Genomic DNA, 22,488 nt, shown 5'->3' with positions numbered 1-22,488 from the left:
TATTTCCTCCGTTTGGGTATTGGATTACCGCACTGCAGGCATTCGACAGTCTTTGCTAATGTTTGATGGACTGTCTTAGGGAAATTAATCCTCTCAGGAGTGTGATCCCTCTAGTGGCTGACCTATGTTACTACAGATTTTTACTTGATAAAACCCTTGCTATGAACCAGGTCAGACAAATACGTAACAACAGGATTACATGTCCGTCTAACAGTTTTTTTTTTTTTTTTTTTTAGTAGAGGGAAGGATTATCTATCTATCTATCTATCTATCTATTTATTTGGCTGTGTTGGGTCTTTGTTTCTGTGCGAGGGCTTTCTCTATTTGCGGCAAGCGGGGGCCACTCTTCAACGCGGGGCGCGGGCCTTTCACTATCACGGCCTCCCTTGTTGCAGGGCACAGGCTCCAGACACGCAGGCTCAGTAGTTGTGGCGAGCGGGCTTAGTTGCTCTGCGACATGTGGGATCTTCCCAGACCAGGGCTTGAACCTGTGTCCCCTGCATTGGCAGGCAGATTCTCAACCACTGCGCCACCAGGGAAGCCCCGTCTATCAGTTTTATTCTGTGATGTTAGCAACATCTTGTCTTTTATACACCTTTTAATTGAGGAGAAGGAACAGCTGGGGAAAAGAAATCATTAATCACACTTAACAAATATGAATTCACTGCATTCTTGATCTGTTAATACATGCCTAATGAGCAATAATAATTCTTTACTTAACACTTAAAAAGAAAATGTTTGAGTTTTCGTGAGTATATTAGTATATATTTTTAAATAAAATATTTTTACCATCAAAAACTTAAATAATGTTGTTTTCTGTACATTGCTGTGCATCTGGAAACAGGGATATGCAGATCAAATGATATACATTTCCTATTTGGAATCTGTTCAATTGTGGATACATTCACAGGGCTCAGCCTATTAACATTTGACTTGATGCCATGGACTTCCAAAAACCCCATATTTTTAGTCTTCTCCTGTTCGTGTGAGTGGAGCCTACCAATTGCTGAAAACTTATGGCGATTTGATCAAAACCGTTCTTGACAGTTTTTGCTTTGGCTACATGGGGATGGCTCCAATTTGCAAACTCGTCACATGTGGCATCGAGAAATGCTTTGCTAGCAGCTTCATGATATCACAATAACTTACTTTTTTATTTACACTTCTGATATAACTATATCCATAATTAATACAGCTAATTTTGTTTTTAACAAACATCTATCCCAATGTACTTTTTTGTACTCAAAAGAATTTTTAGGATACCAGTCATGAAAACCAATAGGGCTGGCATTGCTCAAAATACAGTTTTTAAAGCATGTTATATTTTTGTGTTATGCTCAGATGCACAGGCATTTATTTCTTTAGCAAACGTTTAATGAACATAATGGGCCTGATTTTGTGACACAACTCCTGTCTCAAGAATCTGGGGAGGGGGCCCATGGTGAACACCTATGAATTAACACTCATAACCCAGTGCAGTCAGTGGAGTCACGGAGATGCTCACCCATTCCAGGATCCCAGGGGAGAGTCACATAACTCAGCACGGAGGTTTTCAGGTTTCCAGAGGGAAATGGTGTCAGAGCTGTGCCCTCACAGGTACATGGACATTAGCCAGGGAGGAAAAAGTGAAGAAAACATTGTAAGCAAAAGTATGAAGGCAAGAAAGAGCCTGATGTGAAGGAGGAAATACATCTTGTTTGGTCTTGCGGGGACCGGACGCTGAAGTTTAAAAAGTGATCTCAATGAGCACCGATAGGGAAATAGGAAAGTTAAACCAAATAAGAATATTTTACAAGCAGATTACCACTGTGTAAGTGGAACTTAATCTCCTGGGGATTCTAGCAGCCAACGAGGCTTGAACTCAGTGTTGATCCACTTGAGGGACAAAGGAGCTGGGATATTTATACATCAGCTTCCACTAGAGACTGGTTAAGAACTAACCATGGAGAGCTGATTCCTCAGTACTTCTGGCCTCCGTGCAGTTCTGGTCACCAACAAAACACTGTCAAGATTTTTGGAATCATGTATAAAAGAATCCTGCTTATTAAAATGCTAGTTACCAGAACTTGTTAAATGATATATGGACCAATTGGTTTACAAGTGTATCTTATTTGTTACCTACCCTATTTGTTCAACTCCACTGTTAACTATCCACATACCTGGTACCATTGTGCAAGTGTCGGACCCCAGTTCAAACAATGACTTCCAGAAGCTACTAGCTTTTCATGAGTTCAGTTCCAAATTATATGTCTGTTCTACACACTAAATTCTATTTTGTCTCTTATTCCACATCATAGATTGCTTTTCTTACAATGGAATTGTCTTCCCTCCAAATAAAAATACAGATGTTGCATATGGCCACTGTGCTCATGTCTGCTTTGCACTGCAATGCTGGATAATCCAATAAGTAGCATGCCTATCAGCCATTGTTAGCACAATGACAACACAGCAGTGATTATGATGGGGGCAGGTGTTATGGCAGATCTATTTTTTAGGTTTATAACTTAACTACTATCATTAGGCAAAAACAAAAAAGACTTTATATATAAACAGAAAATAAAAGAAAGCACTCAGTCAAAAGGCGCATGTGCCGGCAGTCAGAAGTCAGCCCTGGGAAGGCTGGGATGAGGATGGGGTACTATCCAGATTCACTTATGGCCCTTGATCAGCTCATCCGTTCCCCTAACTGCTTCTTCAAGGTGGTGTCTGATCAGCACTTCCGATGGAAAGATTCTAGTAGGAAGATTTGTGGAACGAGGTATCGTCCCTGCCGCATCTTTTGGGCTCAGTGGTTCAACACATCACTCAAGATACTGCTCGAGCATGGCCATCACGTCTGGTGGTCCAGTTCGCTTTCCCAGTGGAGTAACACAAACCTCCCTGTTGCGAGGTTGGAGCCTCTGGTTATTATGCCTTGTGAAATGGGGTGATTGCCCGCTCACTGCTAGGGCGGGCTGTGGGAGTGACGAAGAACACTGAAGTTATCTTCTGAGATTCAGACTCGATCCTTCACGCTCCATTAGGACACAGCAATCTTATCTCCATATGATGATGAATGCCACTCAATTCCTCCAGTGAATACAGGAAACTCCTTTCCTTTACTCTTGGAATGTGGGCATGGTCAGCCCAAAAGGACCAGAAGGGAGTGATGCTTTCATAGCATCAATATTGCCTCTGGTAGCTGCTCTCCCCCAAAGCCCAGGATGAAGACCACGAGTTTACTAGAACCTCCCTTCCTTCTACCCTTGATTCTGAAACCATATATTTTCACTACCAAGGACACAGCTCCATAGAATGGCCATAGGTTTAAGGTATATATCACATCCTGAAGGTCAGAGCCTCAACTCTACAGGTTATCATCTTTAAGTTGGCACCTTATTTACTTTTCTCTGAGGCTATTCCAACATTCTGTCAGACCAAGAGCATCCAGGTCAGTATACATACGATGAGATCAGTGGATTCTATTATCACATGCCCATTGTCTCACCTGTTTTACTTTGAGAAAGGTCCTTTGGACTGAGGTGATGTTTTGTAGGATGTTAGTAAACCAGACACAGTGAGCTTTTACTAGAAGAATTAGATAAAAATAAATAAAGAAAGAAAATAAAGAAAACAGTAAGGATATAGAAGATCTGAATGACACTATGAATCACCTTAACCAATAACTGCAAACATACAGTCTTTTCAAATTTGAACAATTACCCAGTTAAACCTTTTATGAGGTCAGTGTTACATCAATACAAACTCTAGAACAACACATTCCAAATAAAGAAAACTACAGACCCTAGACACAAAAATCTTTAATAAATCCAGTATTCGTAAACTGAATATAACTAAGGAAACTAAGAAAACTACCAGTAGAAGGAAACTCTCTCAACCTGATAAAAACCCACAGCCAACATCAGCTGTGAGGTGAAAGTCTAGATCCATAATTCTCTGGGATCAGGATGGAGGCAAGGATGCACATTCTTCTCCCTTGTAATCCACATCTTACTGGTTATACTAGCTACTGTAACATAGCAGGAAGAAGAAATAAATGACATAGAGGTTCAAAAGAAAGAAACAAAACTCTGTATTTGCAGTTTCCTTGGGCTGCCATAACAAATAGCTCAAACAAGGTGGCTAAACACAACTAAGTAATTTCTGGGAGCTAGAAGTCTAAAATCAAGGTTTTGGAAGGGCCATGATCCCTCTGAAACTTCTAGAGGGAAGACCTTCCCTGTCTCTTCCCATCTTCTGGTGAGGCTGTCAATTCCTAATATTCCTTGCCTTGTAGCTATTTAACTCCATAACCTGCCCTAATCTTCACAGGGTGCTCTCTTTGTGCATCTGTGTCTGCACGCAGCCATCTTCCTATAAAGACATCAATCCTTTTGGATTAAGGTCCATCCTAATGACCTCATCTTATGAGAATTAAATCTGCAAAGACCTATTTTTAAAATAAGGCCACATTCACATGTACTGGGCATTAGAACTGCAACATGTCATTTGAGGGGAGACTTGAGGGGAGACTTTCAACCCATAATAAGATGACATGATTGTGTATGTAGAAGATTATAAGGAATCCACAAAAGATCTATTCGAATTAGTAAGTGAATTTAGGCAGATCAATGAGATCAATATATTAATACAAAAATTGATATTATTTCTATTCACTAGGAACACACAACTGGAAAAAGAAGTAAAAAGATACAATTCCACTTATAATATGGTTTAAAAACAAGAAAAAATTTATGTTGTGAATTTCACAAATTATGTACAAAATGTGTCTACTGAAAACTACCAAACATTGCTGAGAGTAACTGAAGACCTAAATAAATGAGGGATATGGGTCAGAATATGTTCACAGACTGAGAGCCTTGATATTATTAGGAGGTCAATTCTCCCTAAATTTATCTATAGATTTAAAGTAATCTTAATAAAAATTCCAGCAGGATTTTTGGGTAGAATTTGACAAACTGATTCAAATTATCTATAGTCAAAGCAATTAAAAAAAAAAAAAAAGAACCAACCTGGAGGACTCACATTGCTTGATTTCAAGGCTTACTCTAAAGCTACAATAGTTCAGAAGGCACAGAATTGGCAGAAAAAGAGAAATACAGATCTAGGGAACTGAACGAAGTGTTCAGATGTGGACCCATAAATGTGCTCAACTGATTATCAACCAAGGTGCCAAGTTAATTCATTGGGAAAAGTAAAATCTTGGCAACAAAGAGTCTTGGAACAATTAGATATGCATAATGGGGAAAAATGTAATTTTTTTCACTTTCCTCCATACCCAAATGTTAACTTGAAATGGATCATGGACAAAAACTATAAAAATTCCAGAAGAAAACATAGGAGAAAATCGTATAAATTTGAGTAGGTAAAGATTTCTTAGGTAGGATATAAGAAACTTCACAAACCCTGAAATAAACACGATAACTCGGATTCTATCTAAATTAAAATATTTTCTTTTTGAAAGATACCATTAAGCACCTAAGAAGGCTAACCATGGAGTGGGAGAAAATGTTCTCAATTAATATGAGAAAAGACAAAAGACATATCTGACAAAGACATATCTTGAATATAGAGAGAACTCTCATCATTTAATAAGAAGACAAGTTGCCCAAGGTGGTAGGGAGCAGACACTTGTGTTCGTTTGCTAGGGCTGCCATAGCCCCAGCAAAGAGCCCAAAGTACCATAGCCTGGGTGGCTTGGACAAGAGAGGTTTATGTTCTCACAGTTCTGGAGGTTAGAAGTCCAAGATCAAGGCGGGAGCAGTCTTGACTTCTTCGAGGACTCTCTCCTTGGCTTACACGTGGCTGCCTTCTTGCTGTCTTCACATGGTCATCCCATCAGTTCCCTATCAGTGTCTACGTGGGGCAAACCTTACCAAAGTGTACACTTAAAATGCACAAATTAATTGTATATAAATGATAATACAATGGATTATTTAAATTAAAAACCAATCTGCAATTAAATCTTCCACTCATCCCATTCTAGCTACTGTCATTGCCTTACCACTAAAATGGCTCTTGTCAAGGTCAGCAATAACTTCTATGGTCCCAAATCCAATGTGCTCTTTATCTAATAGTTCCCACAGTTGTTACCCAGTAACCACATTCCTTACCTCTAACAACTGAACGTGTACTCTTTCCCCAGCTCTCCTGACATGTCTTGTGTTTGTTACACATAACAAGCCTGGCTCTTCTTAGACCCCTTTTCTCAATTGTTCTTCTCGACCCAGAGTCTACGTATTAGAGATTCTCAGGGCTTCATCCTGGCTACTGTCAATTGTCTCCCAGGACCTAGCACAGTGCCCGATACTCATAGTCAATACTTTTTTTGGAAAAAGGTGAAAATAAAATACTGAAAATACAACTTTAGAATACACCTGTATCAATTACAGTATTATGATGCATGATCTGCAAAAGAGTCTCTAAGATGCTAATCATGACACTTTAAATCAGTAAATACTATAAGATATTGTACACTTATTTCTCTGTCCGTTCACCCTAAAAGTGATTTTGGTCTGCATACTCAAATCAGATTTATCCATAATGCATTCCAATTCCTCTTTATGGTTCCTTTTATGTTACAGAGGGAAATAAACATCCAATAAGTGACAGAGCTATGATTTGAGCCAGATCAGACTGTCTCTAGAGCCTACATACAGAATAATGTGTCAGCATCTTTAGAGGAGAACAAAAGTTGTAGTTTACTCTCCTTAAAAACTCAGCTATTTGTTTGTGTTGTTCCAACTAGCTATATTTTCCTTGAGAAGAAAGATAGGAAGCATACGACTTTAAACAATTTTTGAAATGCGATGTCTAATTTCCAACGGCAATTCTAAAAAAGGTGGACAGTAGTATTTAAATTTATGCATAATAATGGTTGCTTTTTCTTTCAAAATATGTCCAAGAGTCACCATAGTAACAGATACAGAGTCTCCTGTATGTGCCTCCTGGTGTTTTCGATGTGAATAACCACACGATATTAGATTCAGAGGAAGGCAAAGAACAAATCCATAGCAGAATGTCGGGAGATAAGTTTTAATAACTGTAGTGTTTTTAATTTACATTGAAGTCTAGAAGATATTAATATTCATTATTATGATATAATGATAAAGGAAATGTTTCCTTTTGTATCTAGACAATATTAATATTAATGCAAACACAATTTGCATATGTATAGAAGACAGAGCCATCAATCAATATCCTTTTATATTGCTCCATGGAGTTCAAACATCACAGGCTTGCCACTGCAGAACCACCAGCAGAAGCCAAAGCGGAAATTGGCCACTGTCACTTTGTAACTCATATTCATATGAAAAGATAATGACCAAAGGCAGAATAAAAATCCTAAACTGTTAAACACTTGAAGAATAATTTGGATAATAGTTTTTTCTAAACACATGGAAATTTTGATTATAGGATCCTTATCTTTCTCCCTTGGGGTTTTTTTTTTTCCTTTCTTCTTTTTTTTAGATTTCACATTCTCCCCCCCCAACCCAGTAATATTTTGTTTGTTTTTCTGTTGTTTTAAACATTTAAAAATTTTTAGAGTGATCTATATACTGCCTCCGGTCAGAAAAGTCTTTAAGGTCAAGGCAGGCAGATCTCTAAGAAACCATGACTGCTCTGATGTGATGTCCAGCTAAGTAGGAGCTTTCTGGACACAGGTTGTTTCCCTTTAAAGAAAAATAAAGGAGATCCTTTAAGATGTAATTGTTTCCACACAAGAAAGACTATGAGAAAAGATATTTTTCCAGTAAAAAAGAAACTAAGTGTATATTGAATCAGAAATTGTTGGAAACAGAATCTTGAAATCAACCAGATAAACTTTCAGTTTTATAGTTGTAGAAACTAAGGACCAGACAAGTTAACTTTTCCTTGCTGTTAAAGTCACAGATCTAATTGTGGTAGAACACAGAACTTCCAATTGTGTGTACTTCTCATCGTAACATGATGTCCTACAATAAATTAACATCCTGCATCAACATTTGGTATATTGTAAAACATTTTAAACTCTTTCAAAATTAAATTACTAATGAAAGCTCATTCCTAGTTTCAGAAATATATGCTACCTTTCTCCTGTGAAGTTTTGTGCCTGATCAACTTCACGAGGGACATTTACATGAGGCAGTGCTTGGAAACTCCATACCATGTCAGCTGCAAATGCATCATTTCAGCATCTGTGGTGAAAGGAACAAGGAAAGTATCATAGAAAGCATTTTTATTTATTTATTTTTATTGAACTATAGTTGATTTACAATGTTACATTAGTTTCAGGTGTACAACACAGTGATTCAATTTTTTTTTATAGACGATACTCCATTTATAAACAGTATTTTTAGGTCACAATAAATAGAATCAATTTTCATGAACTTAAAGCATCATGAGAGTAATTATATTTTACCTAAGCTCATTAAGGAAGTTTTTTTCATTACTGTGTTATGAATTAATTTATTTCTAAGAATAAAATCTCAGCATATGTTTTTTTAAAAATTGTTTTTTATTGAAATATAGTTGATTTAAAATGTTGTGTTAATTTCAGGTATACAGCAAAGTGATTCAGTTATACACACACACACACACACACACACACACACACATATCCGTTTTCAGATTCTTTTCCTTATAGGCGTTAAAAATATTGAGTATAGTTCCCTATATGTTGTTTTTAAAGTAATGAATTGGTGCCAGATAAGACAAAAAATCATGAAGTGGCACGTTTGGTTCAGTCCACGTCAGTTTCTTTATTTTGTAAGATATTAACTCAGAGCTGAAGTCTAATATTTCACAGTAAAATTAACTGCCCAAAGCACAGGAGATGCAAAGTGAATTGTCATTTCATTAAATTACTTTACATATGAATCTTCATAAACAGCGACCCTTCATTTCCCATTTTAGCTCGGTGGCTCTTGAAATTTCTTCTCTCCAGGCAGCAACAGTCAGCAATTATTATTTCAAAACCACATGCTTTCACACACATACATGTTTTAAATTGTAACACACAAATTTAAAATCTAAAATTAAAGAAACAAAAGATTTCATTTGACATCATACTTTCAAAATATGAAGAAGATACTTTCATAGAAGTTATTTTTTCAAAATGATGACATCTTGGCTATAACAGATTGGCTATTAGAGTCTTGTGAACCATCTGTTACATAAGATTTTTCTATCATAACTCTATTTAAACCATACAGGCAATATGAATTGGGCTGTTTGCCAGGCTTTAGAAATAACCTTGTAATATTGGAATGAGTATTACCATAGGACTTCTGAAAAGACAGATTCTGCATTGCTTCCATTTTGGAAAGTGCTCACCTGGTCTCCTTTCAGCTCATCAAATAAATAAAATTATATGAATAATTTTCACTTAGGTGTGAGCCTAGAGATTTGTACATTTTGACTCCTGTTTTCCATAATTTAGCTCTTCCGTTTACAAGCTCCGCAACTCTGACTGACAGCCAAGCAAGAAAATGAACTCCACATGGCTCCAGTCTCCGTCACTATGTCAGAAGGAGCTGCTCCTCATTCATTTTTCTTCCATGAAGATTTATCATGGGTGTAACTGCATTTGGCTACTTCATACTTTTGTTAATTTCACTCACCAGCTATTAAAAGATGTGTTCAACATGGAAGTGCACACATGCAGAGTTAAGTGCTGTGGTGGGCAGGCGGTCCAGGGGTGGTTAGATTGAAAACAAGAAAGAGAGAGAAGGCACGATTTCTGCCATCAAAGCATTTACAGTCAATTTCAGGGAGGGTGCATCAGCAAAACTAAAGGATATTATCATTAATTTGGCGGCAGTGGGGCTAAGGATTTGTCCTAGAAAGTTTTTGGAAGGATGAGACTTACCCTGGTGATGACTCAGTGATGGTGAGAAAACGAGAGAAGTTAGGGAAAGACTTCTTTATTCAGCCAAAAAAATTACTTAGTGTTATCTTTATTTTAAGACACCATTAATGATAAAATCCTCCACTGAATTAATAACAGCCTTTTGGAGAAAAAAAAAAAAGATGCTAGCTTGTACCTCTGACTTCAAGGCTTAGATGGTGACTGGGCATCTACACGGCCTCCTGTACTGGTTGGACACCTTCTGTTAGAGGCAGAGTGATGGTCAAAAGCAGGGACTCGAGAATTAGACTTACCAAGTTCAAGACCTGGCTCTGCCACCTACAGCCTGAGTGGTCTTAGGTAAATTGTTTGGCCTCTCGGTTCTTACTCTGCTTCTCTGTAAATCCTATTGAGTACACCCATCTCAGACAGAGAAAGACAAATACCATGTGGTATCACTTATACGTGGAATCTAAAATATGACACAGATGAACTTATATATGAAACAGACTCATGGACATAGAGAACAGATTTGTGGTAGCCAAGGAGGAGGAGGTTGGGGGGGTGATGGATTGGGAGTTTGGGGTTAGCAGATGCAAACTATTATATAGAGAATGGATAAACAACCAAGTCCTACTGTATAGCATAGGGAACTATATTCAATATCCTGTGATAAACCATCATGGAAAAGAATATGAAAAAGAATGTATACATGTGTATAACTGAGTCACTTTGCTGTACAGCAGAAACTCACAGAACACTGAAAGTCAACTATACTTCAATAAAATAAATTAAAAATACACCCATCTTGTATGTTTGCAGTGAGAATGAAGATGTGAGTATACATGAAATCTTTAGAATGGTGCCTGGCACAGAGTAGAGTTAGAGATTATTATTTGATAAGTGCAGTATGTTAAGTATTGGGAAAAAAGAAGCTGATAAGAATAGTAAAACAGAATAGAAGAAGTCCCAGATTGAGCTATCTATAACTGTGGAGTGAGCATAAGAAAAGAAGCAAAGACCAGCAAGTGTGAGTACAGGAACTGTGGTGCATGGGGAGTGTGAGACCCAGTGGGTAAGGAAGAGAAGATCACACCCAAGGGGAACGTTTTTTTTCTCCTGCAGTCAAGGGGGAGGCTCAGACTTTTAGAGCAGGGATCAGGCTGTGATCAGCTTTGTGTTTAAACAGAGGAAGCTGGTAACCTGAGGACAGCTTTCGGGAACATTAAGAGTGGACCGGGCAGAGTGCAGTCTGCAGGGCTTTCTGCAGACTGTAGATAATGCAAGAGGATAGGTCACATCACAGGTGGAAACAAACACACTTGAAGATGATTGGATGCCCCCAAATCAGGGGGAACTCATTGAGGGCAACAATAATGCCTTTTATTTACCTTGTAGCTTCTTGGGTCCAGCAGCATGCATGCATCGAATCTCCCGACAAGATTGCCGTCTTGGTCAAGTCCATGATGATCTCAAGGTTAGCGGTAACAGAAACTCTTGTCTCCTACTTAGAACGTTCACCTTTCCCCAGAAACAAGTTAGTCACATCACTACCTTTGCTTTTTCCTACTTCTGTCCTTCAGAAACTGATTTGAATACAAATTATGATTTTCCTTCATCACAGGTTGTCAGACCCAGGAACACAGTAATGGCGATTTTATGGCAAAAAGTCTTCTCGCTAAGAATCAGGGCAACTGACCCTTTTCCCTTTGGATGGTTTCAGAAGATTCATTTCAACATTTCTATAGCCACTAAAAAGGGTATTCCATCTAAGACACCGTGATGGTTTCATTGACTGAGTGCCTAGTTCCTGTAGGCTTGGGGCACTGTCCTTTTGATGTGAGACCAGAATCAAAATGATGTATGTTTGTTGTTGGCAGTAGAATTTTTAAGTTACATATTTATGACTAAAACGGTGTGGAGTCATAAAATAAACACCAAGTGCTTAATATAAATGTACATTTCATAAGTCTGAAATGTCTTTTTGGAGACACTCATGGAGGAATGAAAACGTGATGGTTTAAAGTGCCAGCACCGGAACCAAGTACCCGCATTCCAATTCTGGCTTCAATACTGATGCAGAAAACTCCGCCTCCGTGCACCGGTGCTGAATGGAATCTTGGAGACACAGCTGGGTGAAGTAGAAAAGAAGAGCTTTAATACTTTTCCAGGCAAAGGGGGACACAGCAGGTTCCTGCCTTTGAAAACTGTGTGTCCCAACCCGGGAGGATTTGGTGAGGAGTTTTATAGCAATGGCTCCAGGGTGGGGTTGCTGATAAGAACCAGGGTGTGTGCAGGGCCTGTGCTCCTTTAATCCGGCCTTAGGAGGTCTCCTGATGAGCTTCTGTGCTTCCTGTCTTCTAGAATGAAGAATGCTTCATCTTCCATTTGATGGGGGTTTTAGTTCTGTAAACAACTCAAAGACATTGTTCTGTGCATCCCTGGAGAGGGAACCGGGACCCTGCCCCAAGGCTGCACCATTGTTTCTTGACTGATCTTCCCTTGTCTCTGCATCCCCTCCCTTCCCTGATTAGCAACTGTTTGAACCTCCATGGGAAGGCCATGGACGCTGGAGCCTGCTACCTACAAACAAGAAATGGGGGACGGAAAGGCTTCCGAGACCAGTAGCCCCGCAGGGTCCTGCTTGGTTTTGCTACTCACAAACATGTGACTCTGGTCAAGTTACAAAGCCTTCCTGGGGCTCAGTTTCTCATCTTTAAAATGGGGATTGTATTAATAGTTATGCACAGAGTTGTCATTAATTAATTTATCCATCATTTGTAGAAACTCCATTGTAGAGTACTTCATTGTGGACATTTCAATCAAAAAGGTAGTAATGTGATAACAGCTCTGCAAGATGTAAAATGAAAATAGGCTACTATACTTCACAGACTAGGTGACAGTCGAGTCATGTACCAGACCACACAGATTCTGAGAGCTGGGACATTTCTTCCCCCTTCAGGGCTGAGAATGCTGAACGTGGGTGTACACAGTGATAATCATCTTCAAACAGAAATCTAGGTAGGAAGAAAGAGGTATTAGGAAGTGCTCTGAATTCTTAAAATAGTGTTTTGTTTTTTGTTTTATGTTTTTTGTGGGTTTTTTTTTGCGGTACGCGGGCCTCTCACTGCTGTGGCCTCTCCCATTGCGGAGCACAGGCTCTGGACATGCAGGCTCAGCAGCCATGGCTCACGGGCCCAACCGCTCCACAGCATGTGGGATCTTCCCAGACCGGGGCACGAACCCATGTCCCCTGCATCAGCAGGCAGACTCTCAACCATTGTGCCACCAGGGAAGCCCTAAAATAGTGTTTTTTAACAGACCCAAAGTATAATCATTTGCCTCAGTAAGTGTGAAAAAGAGTGGCTAGAATAATTGGCTGATGCTCACATTTTTGTTTGGTTTTATGTGTGTCTAAAAAGTCATTCAAGAAAGAAAAGAAAGAATGAATTTTCTTCCACACTAACTGTCCGATGGGACAAAAATTGATAACATGAGTGTCTTTTCCACTCATATATCCCTTCAGATACAAACGGAATTCATTTCAGGAATTAGTTTCATTTGAAGACTTTTGCTTGCCTGAGGGCTTAACAGGTCGCTGGTTAGTTCTTACCTTTGGGCTTTGAATAACTCCAGCCTATCTAAAAATACCTTCATAAAATTATCAATGCAGATGCAAATTTGCCTTGCCATAGGGCTTTAAAAAAACACTGGAGACCAGGAATTTTGAATTAGAAACACATGGAGAGATACACATAGGAATGGTAGGCGTGAAAGAAGCCTAGACTCCAACACCTAGAGTTCATCATAAATTGATTCTTCCAAGGGAACAACTGGGAAAAGAGTGTATTTCTTCCCAGCCCTCATGCTGTAATTCGGTAGCAATCACGAACAGCAAGAGAGGAATGAGAACTCCTTCCCCTTTGTCCTCAAAGACAAGGAGATAGATTCTTTGACATAACTGCCCACAGATGGTGCAGGCTGAGGCATTCCCTGGATGACTAACTTGGCCAGGGTAAACAGGATGCTCCTGCTGGCCCACGCCTTGGGTGGGCTTCGACCCCAGGCCAGCTTTCCAATGCCTTAGTCACCACCCTACCTCCAGGGACCCAGATTCAGTCTGGCTCACCTCTTTTATTTAGGCTGTTCCAGAAAGATGCTAGCTGTCTCAGCGCTGTGCTCTTGAACACGCGCGAAAGTTTGTCTACGTATGCCAAGGTCTACCCCAGATCAAAGATGGGGAGGGTAGTCGTCATGAAGAAAACTTTGGGACACATGCAAAAGCTTCACGTGGGAACGCTTTGCTCCAAAATCCAGGGCCTCAAAGTGTCGAATGAAACGCACTGGAGTCTAAGGGGAGTCGGGAGACAAAGGTGACATGTACCTGTCACTGGTAGTGTCACCCCAGGCAAATTATCCATGAATTCTCCAACTCTCTGCAGTAACATGGGGGAAACTCCGGCTTTCCTCAAATGATTGGTGGGAAGATGAAATGAGAAAATATATTTCGAGGTATCTAACAGTTCCTGGGACATGACAGGTGCTTCACAAAGTAAATCTGAATCTGAATGATTCTCTCCTCACTTTTACTTTCCCTGGTTGCCTTCTGTTTAACTAGCAATCTGCAGGGAAAGACATGCTTTTTACCCTCCTAATATCATGAAGGACCAGTAAAAGGTAATCCAGACAATGAGCAAGGAGAGGCTGTGGTCCGGGAAGATGGGGAAAGCATCAAAGCCAACTGTGCCCATAGAAATAAAATTTGGGAAAATAAAACGATGCCTTAGGATGTCACAGGGCTGTTTTAGGAGAGAAGAGAGCAGGCACTTTTCTGACCATAAAGATGACAGACGGCTGAGATTAGTAATCACAGTAGAAAAGGGTTATGACAAATCTTTGAACTATCCTGAACTTCAAAAGCAATTGAGGGAACCTTGATGTGAGATGAGTTAAGCTCTCTTTCCCTGCCTGCTAACAAACAGCACTCTTTTCACATTCGTGAAGTTGCATACTGAGGCTCTGGGCCCCTTTTACAAAGGCTGACAGCCAAGGAAAGACTGCCCTTGAAACAATGATCACAAAGTGAGAGGGTCCTTCTCTCATGACCTCTGAAAGAAGGGGCTCACTGTCTGAGAAAGGAAGATCCGTGGTCGTGTCTTGAGTTTTTTACTACGATTTGTCACCACGTGGACAGAAGCCTGCATAGCCTACACATGATTTCGGGGGAGAGAAAAATGACATTTATTGACTACGGGATATGATCAAACAGTGTTTGGTGGTTGTCCGAATTTTCAGGGGGTGCCCCGATCTCAGGATTGTTCCGGATGCCCCCCGTGGGACTCTGTGGAATAGCAGATCGGATGTCCGTGCTTGGCTAATGACGACAGAATTTCCTTATGATTTACAGCTCACTTATGTACTGTACTATTTTTCTTTACCTCGGAACCACACTTGGAATCTTTTGATGATACCACACAGATATTAAACATTAAAAGGTGGCTATCCACACATAATTTATTGTTTTCCTGAATTCAATACAATTCCTGACACTTGCCTTAGTCAGTGATTTCCAAACTCTTTTTTCTCCCCTTCTTTTTGGTTATCGGTAGAATTTCTCTTTCCCAACCAGGATCATAACAGGTAAAAGAGAACTACCAGGATGGGATGGACCTGGGGAGAAGCACCTGCTCGTCCTCTCTTGCCAGCCTCCAGGCACCTCTGAGTTAAGGCCAGGAAACTGGTCCTAGTCCCGTATCATCACAGAAGCACAATTAAGTTGAAAAAGAATTGACATCACTACCTGTCGTAGCTTAGAGAACGGAAGAATTCTAAAGCAGTAAGAGGATGGAGACAGACTCCAGTGTAAGTGTCTCCTGTAAGGAAAAGGGGCAGAGAGGATTCTAGATCAAGGTTGTGCTGTTTGTTAGCAGTGAAGCCAGCCTAAGTCCGGGGTCTCCCGTCTCCCGGTGAAACAATCTTTCGATGTGGTGGCTCTGAGTTGGCCAGGGTTCCTCTTTCTTTGGGGCTGTTTCTGGCTCCTTACTCGCTCTGGGTTCTGAGTCAGACAAGCACTTATGAGATTCTGACAAAAAAACCTTTGCATACTCAACCGTGATTTCCAGAAGGAAACAGCAGCTTGAGTTCAATCGGCAAAGCCACCTCAAGGCCTGTCCTTATCTCCCGTTTCTCTGGGTCACACACCTTTAGCTTCTCACCTCTGGACTCCCCTCCCTCAAAAGGCCACAATGAGAAAGTACATTTGCTCCTCTGAGAGCGGGGCCCCCACACAAGCCTCTACCGTTTGCCTCGGCAAGCAAGCCTTTCTGATTCCAGCTGCACACGGGGAGGTAAGGGGTGACCGATCTAGATAAACAAAATATAAGGAAAAGTGTATTTTCTGTTTTTAGGGTGGAAAAACACAGTATTAATATATCCTGAGATCTCTGAAGAGAGCGAGGTCATGTGTTTCTCGGGATAATTGGAGAGAGTGGAGAAAGAAAAGCATGATTCTGAGAGAGATTTTACTGCACTTCTTCTTACCCCCAGAACAGTCTTTATTCCTGCTGTGATCTGTGGGCATTCACTTTGCTTACTAATGACACCCCCAGCTCTCAGCCTCATTTAAATGTGTATAGAAGTGTTGCTGGACTTCCCTGGTGGCGCAGTGGTTAAGAATCCACCTGCCAATGCAGGGGACATGGGTTCGAGCCCTGGTCCGGGAAGATCCCACATACCACGGAGCAACTAAGCCTGCGCGCCACAACTACAGAGCCCGCGAGCCACAGCGACTGAAGCCCATGCACCTAGAGCCCATGCTCCACAACAAGAGAAGCCACTGCAATGAGAAGCCCGCGTGCAGCAACGAAGACCCAATGCGGCCAAAAATAAATAAATAAATTTATTTTAAAAAAAGAAAAAAGAAGTATTGCTAGTTAGTCATTCTAGAAAGTAGTGGACACTTAGGTTGCTAGTTAGTCATTCTAGAAAGTAGTGGACACTTCAGTTCATAGCGCTCTGAACTTCAGAAACTCCTGCTCAGTCATCTGCCACTAAAATACTGAAAAGTTCTGGGAAAAGTCAAAATTGTTTTGCATGTGTCCCTGTGTGTGTGTGTGTGTATGTGTGTGTGTGCGTGTGTGTGTTAGGACCGAATCAGAAGAAGAGCAAGAAAACTTGTAATATTTGATTTTCTGGGCAAAATATACGGCCCCATGGTTCCTGCCCTCCTGAGTGTTAAGTGATTAGTTGAATGGATAGTTGGCTTTAAGTCTTATTTCATTTCAAAAAAAAAAGTTAGTAGCGACATCCACCCTCCCTTCCCCCAAAAATGATCATTGCTAAGAACCGAGTACCTTCCGGCATGTTCCTCATCAGGAATTTGTAGGTGGCACACTACATATATTCAGCCGGAGTGGGCACGCCTGCCGAAGCTTTAAGAAAACACGAAAACCACAAAGAATGTTCCCAATTATTTTCTCCTGGTGGGAGGAACAGATGCCTTTCCTCAAGGAAAATGCTTTAGGCCAAAACAAAGCCATATTCATTCAGAATCTATTGTTTAGTAACTGCAGACTCCAGGTTATATAAAATTTACTTTCGATGCAAGGATCCTACTTTCCTAGGAAGGGTTTATAAGCAGAATGGAGCAGAGGATGATCCAGTGTTAAAATAATCAACCTTGCCAAGGGCAAGAGCAGTTCAAGAGACACTAGTGCAAGGCCACGGAAGGGAACCCAGGCAATAGAGATGTGGGCGGATTTGGTCCGGAGTCCTGCAGGGGCACCTGGCTGGCTTTATTTATAAGGCCAGTGCCAAAGCAATCTGCAGACTATGGATGAGGTGAAACGCAGAGGTGGAGGATTATTCTAGATCGTGTGTAACTTTTCAAATACAACCTCCATGCTGAAATTCCAGGGCGAACGTAAGTGACTCCAGTCAAGAAACCTGCCAGTCAGTCACGAGTGTTTCTTTATGAGCTCCCTGGGCCAGGCACTCTTCTAGCCAATATGAAACGATACAAAAGAAAGGGTAGTCATCACCTTTATAACCTCGTGAGAGCAAATGGATTAAATCTGCACACACACACATACACACACTCTATGTGGGTGGTCATCAAACTCAACGATATAGACATATAACAGCGTCATTTAGAAAAATCCTGATTAGGAAATTAAAAGTACCGAATTCGAAAAACCGGGGAGCGATTAGTTTCAAGACAAATAGATTAGAGTGTGTTCATAAAGCATGTCTTTTACCTAACGAGTCTCCTTAAGCTATTAAAACTGGGAACTCTCCCCCAGATCTACAGACCACGTTTAGAACATATTTCCTGCGCAAATATGGATTCACACTGGCCTTGAGGGGCTGCTCAAGTGAAGACACTATCAAGGCCTGTGTCTGCTAAACTGCGGCGTCTTCATGGTCAGAGACTGGGCTTTCCTTATCGGCCTTAACATCCTGCCCTCTGAAGACAGAAGTGGTGAAGCAGCAAGAATGAACCCATGGGAGAGGTGAGCAAAGGCCTCAAAGGGGAGTTGAGCCTCGGAGAATTTTAAGAGGGGAAAAAAGAGAAGAGAACTAGGATGTTACAAGCAGAGAGGTCAAGTTTGCTGGGCTCGGTGGGCATCCGAGCAGAGGAAGGGGGCTTGCCACGTTCAGGGGGAAGGCTCCGCCCCTAGTTGGGTCCACGGTGGGGGCGTCCCTGCCCGAGCGTCCCTGGACCTTTCCCAGGGCGGGTCCCCTCCGTACTCACCAAGGGCCTAGCCGGGCTGGGAAGGGCGGCTGGCTCCCTTGGCAGGGGCCCTGAGAGTCTGCCCGTATTTCAGCTCACCCCCTGGGGCTCCATCCTTCCCCCGGCCTTACCTGGTCCTGTCGTTTGCCTTGGCTCTTTGACAGGAGGTGGGCGCACTTTGTGCTTTGCCTGCCCTGGCACTTGCTTGACACCTAATTTGAGGCAGGTTTCACGAGAGCAGAGACTTTTGCTTGGTTTCATGTCTGCAGCCCTAGAACAGTGCCCGGACTCAGGAGGCATTCGGTCCCTACAGTGTTTGTTAAAGGAATAAATGGTGTTCTTATCCCGGCCATTTGCCTTTACTTTTACTTTTTTCCACTCCCTGCTTCAGAGGGCTGGAAGCTGGAGGCAAAGACCTCCCTGCGTTCCGGCTTCCCTCCTTCCTCGGACGCAGAAAGCCTGGCCGAGGGTCCCAGCCCGGCCTGGGGATGGGGATGCCCTCGGGAAGGAACGAGGAGCCCCGGCCCGGAGGGGGAGGGCCGCGGGGAGGCGGGGAGGCGCAGGAAGTTCTTCCCTCGTCCCCCGGCTCCGGCAGCGCCCGCCGCGCCCAGCCGGCTCGTCGCGTGGCGCCCGGGGAGCCCGGGCCGCATCCCCCCGCCGGGGCCCCGCGGCACCCCGCGCGCGCGCCGGCACCTGCCGGACCGCCCGGGCGCGCGGGACCCCGGCCACCACCCCCCCACCCCGGCGCCGGGAAGGTCGTGAAGGGGAGGGGACACGCGAGGTCCGCGCCGGCCTGCTCCGCGCCCGGGGCCCGCTCGCCGCGCCGCCCGAGCACGGGGAAGGGGACTCTCGAGCAGCCCCCGCGCGACCCCTGCCCGACCTCCGGCGCTGCGCGGGGCGGGCGCGCGGGACCGCCTCCAGGTGCTCGATCCGCGCCGCGCGCCGGGCGGGCAGCGCGTCCCGCGGCCTCCGTGCGCCCGGCCCGGGGCGGCCTCGGCCGGGACCCCGGCCCCGCTCGGGACCCCCCCGGCCCCGGCGCCGCGCCCGCGCCTGGGCCTCCCATCCCCCTCGGGCTGGGGGCGGGGCGGCCGCGGCGCCCAGAGAGCGCCCCGACCGGCAGCTCTGTGATCGATCGGAAGGTGCCGGCCGCCCCGCGGGCTGCAGGCCGGCCCCGCGCGACCCCCGACCCGCCGCCGGGCCGTCGGCCGGCTGACAGGTGCTCGGGGCCCTGGCCGGGGACTCCTCGGCGGCGCGCGCGGCCCCCGCGTCCCCCCCTCCCCCTCGCCTTCGCCCCCATCCCCCCCCCCCCCCTCCCGCCGCCGCGGCGCGGCGCAGGATCTGTTCAGACCTCGGGGAACTGGTTCAGGTCCAGGTTCTGCTTTGATCCTCGGCGCAAACTGGAGACGCCGAAGAGGGCCCTCGGAGAAAGCCTTGGATGGGAGGATGTGGGAAGGAGCCCGCGGGGCTCGGCGGCGCTGAGCCCGGCCCGCAGCCCCGCCGCCCCAGTGCCCGCCGCCCGCGCGCCCGCCCGCTCAGCCCAATGCTCCTCTTCGGGCTCCTGCTGCTGACATCCGCCCTGGCCGGCCAGAGACCCGGGACCCGGGCTGAGTCCAGCCTGAGCAGCAAGCTCCAGCTCGCTAGCACCAAGGAGCAGAACGGTGAGTGCCCCCGCTCCGTCCCCTGCTGCGCCGCCCGCGCCGCCCGGCGCGCCCGGGCGGGACGCACCCCGGCCTGCGCGCCGCGTTCGCGGAGCTTCCGCGCAGCCTGCGGCTGAGGCAGCGGCCGCCGGGCTCCAGCGGGGCAGCCTGAGTGTCCCCGCAGGCGCCGCCTCAGCGCGGACATGCTGGGAGCCCTGGGGGGCGTCAGGGCCAGCGCGCTCGCAAGACCTCTTGTCGCCGGAGTCCTAAGTTCGAGAACTGCCTCTAGACCCGAGTCCGACACGAACGCGTCCTGGCATGTTTAACTCTCCTCCGAGCTTTTTGCCCTGGGGAGGGGTGTCCCAGGACGTGTGTCAGCCGCATTAATTGAAGCGCTCGCGGTGGAAAGGCATCAATTAATCAGTAAGTAGATAGCAAGCCAAGAGGTCGAGGGGCCCCGTGGACATGTGCAGGGGGGAATTAAAAAAATGTATTTCTCTTGTGCTCTTTTTTTTTTTTTTTTTTTTTTTTTTTTAATGTGCCTTTGTACTGCTGAAGCCCTTACCGTTCTGGTGGTGTGTTTTTATATGCGATGGTGAGTGACTGCTATTTTGTGTGTGCTGGAAACGACTTAATCCTGCATAGGAAATGAGAATTACTTTCACCTTTCAAGTGTACCTGAAATGTTTAGAAAACTCTCAGATGCAAGTTCCCTTGGGCTGGGATCGCACAGAGCCGGAGAAAGGCTCCTTTCATAAAGCCAGGGCTGCTTCAGGGTGTGTAATTTGCTTAGCCTCTGAACCCCATATGATTTACATCATTCAATTTCTAAACCCTTTTGCTCTTGATCTAACATTATGAAGTCATTTTTGAGACTACTTTGTAAATAGAAATTTTATACTGCACATGAAACCACAATGTCAATGCAGGCTGTCTAAAATTAGAATATTAAACACCCTGTTTACAAGTGGCGGCTCTTGGTGTTATTTGAAAAGAAATGTACATGTTTTTACTGCTTTGTATGCCATCTGTTCAGAATGCAAGAAGGCTGTCACTTCATGAACCGTGCGAAACGAACATGAGCAGCATGCCTAGGAGATCAGAATGCCCTGTACTGTGTTTTTTAAGTCACAAGCAACTTTTTCTGTCGGTTTTGGGGGGGTGTCTCAGAGCTTCAAGTTTGGATTGAAACTCTCCAGCGTGTTCACCTTTAAGAAAGCACAGCAAGTTCTAGAGTCCAAAAAGAGAGAAAATAAGGATTCCTGGGACCTTTGTAGCCATTATCTGTACTCGCTGTTTGGGCAGCAAGACAAGGCATCACATTTATCAGCTGATAGTACTGTGGTTGCTTCTTACGACTTGGTGATGTGATGGGACGAGGCACTTGCAGGCTGCTTGAGCTGCTGATCAAAGGGATCCACCTCCAATCACGGGGACTGCAGAGGGCCGGGGGCGCGGGGCCGGGGCGGGGGGCGAGGGGGGGATCAGAGAAGCCACAGCGCCGCTTGTACCCTGGCAGGAGATGGATCAGACCAACCTCTGTTCTGTGCCCCCTGGAAATAAATGCCCAGTTCAAAATATCGCTTCTTACTGGACCAAGTTTCCCCAAATGGCCATGCACCGTAACCCTGGCTCCTGGTTTCTGTTTTTTTTTTTCTTTTTGTTCCATCCCAGGTCCTTTCTCCTAATGCTCTGACTTACTTATCAGGCCTGTCCTGGCATCTCTCATCTTCCCGAGTCCCTTCGCGACGTGTACTTGTCATTGTCCTTTCCTTGTCATTCTTTCTTGTGGTCCACGTGCCATCATCGCTTTGTAACGAGGCCCAGAACTTTGACCGGGGTCTTTGGCCACTTTCCGGGGTCGATTCACCACGCTCCTGAGAAGTGGGTTCTTGAAGCCAGGCCACACACATTGTGTTGCCGGCAGAGGCTGGGCCATTTCCATTCCTAAGATGCATGATGCTAAAAATAGCCGGGTGGTTTCCTAATCTGTGTGCAGAGGACTGGTCTATGTTTAGCCTTTGGGAGGGTTGGCAGCCGGAAGTAAGTGGAGGTGGAGGAACCGCTCACCTTGCGGTGCTCAGCCTGAGAAGCGGGGCGGCCAGCGCTAGGGGGCGGTGTAGAGCTATCTTCCCGCGCATGGAAGGTTCCAGGATGCGAGGGTAACAGGTGGGTGCTAAGGAAGATCCCCCGGGAAAGTGAGCGGCTTTGCTGGAAATTTCCCCTCTTTTTGTGGCTTTCAACTTTTCCACTCCGTCATGTGGGCATTTTTTTTTTTTTGCCCTCTTACT

At 44.3% G+C, this 22,488-nt stretch overlaps 1 protein-coding gene and 1 long non-coding RNA gene across 4 annotated transcripts in view; one reads left to right on the top strand and one right to left on the bottom strand.

The window, feature by feature from the left end:
- Positions 1 to 5,584: 5,584 nt before the first annotated feature.
- Positions 5,585 to 20,078, bottom strand: LOC132499865 (uncharacterized). 2 transcript variants are annotated; one of them, XR_009533939.1, is made up of 5 exons: positions 19,909 to 20,078; positions 18,692 to 18,867; positions 13,959 to 14,179; positions 11,221 to 12,846; positions 5,585 to 8,177 (listed from the first exon to the last, which is right to left on the bottom strand). It is a non-coding gene; the product is annotated as an uncharacterized LOC132499865 (long non-coding RNA). The 2 variants fall into 2 exon arrangements; XR_009533940.1 differs by lacking the exon at positions 13,959 to 14,179.
- PDGFC (platelet derived growth factor C) overlaps positions 19,639 to 22,488 on the top strand; it is a 211,266-nt gene continuing 208,416 nt past the window's right edge. Inside the window, exon 1 of one of the 2 annotated variants that reach the window (XM_060114547.1) lies at positions 19,639 to 20,218. In XM_060114547.1, the coding sequence (XP_059970530.1) occupies positions 19,996 to 20,218 (223 nt within the window). In that variant the 5' untranslated portion in view covers positions 19,639 to 19,995. The remainder of the gene's footprint in view (positions 20,219 to 22,488) is intronic. The other variant, XM_060114551.1, reaches the window with a different exon arrangement.

Source organism: Mesoplodon densirostris, chromosome 1 (assembly GCF_025265405.1).
Source record: "Mesoplodon densirostris isolate mMesDen1 chromosome 1, mMesDen1 primary haplotype, whole genome shotgun sequence".
NCBI lineage: Eukaryota > Metazoa > Chordata > Mammalia > Artiodactyla > Ziphiidae > Mesoplodon > Mesoplodon densirostris.
This window is presented reverse-complemented; position numbering and strand designations above follow the sequence as displayed.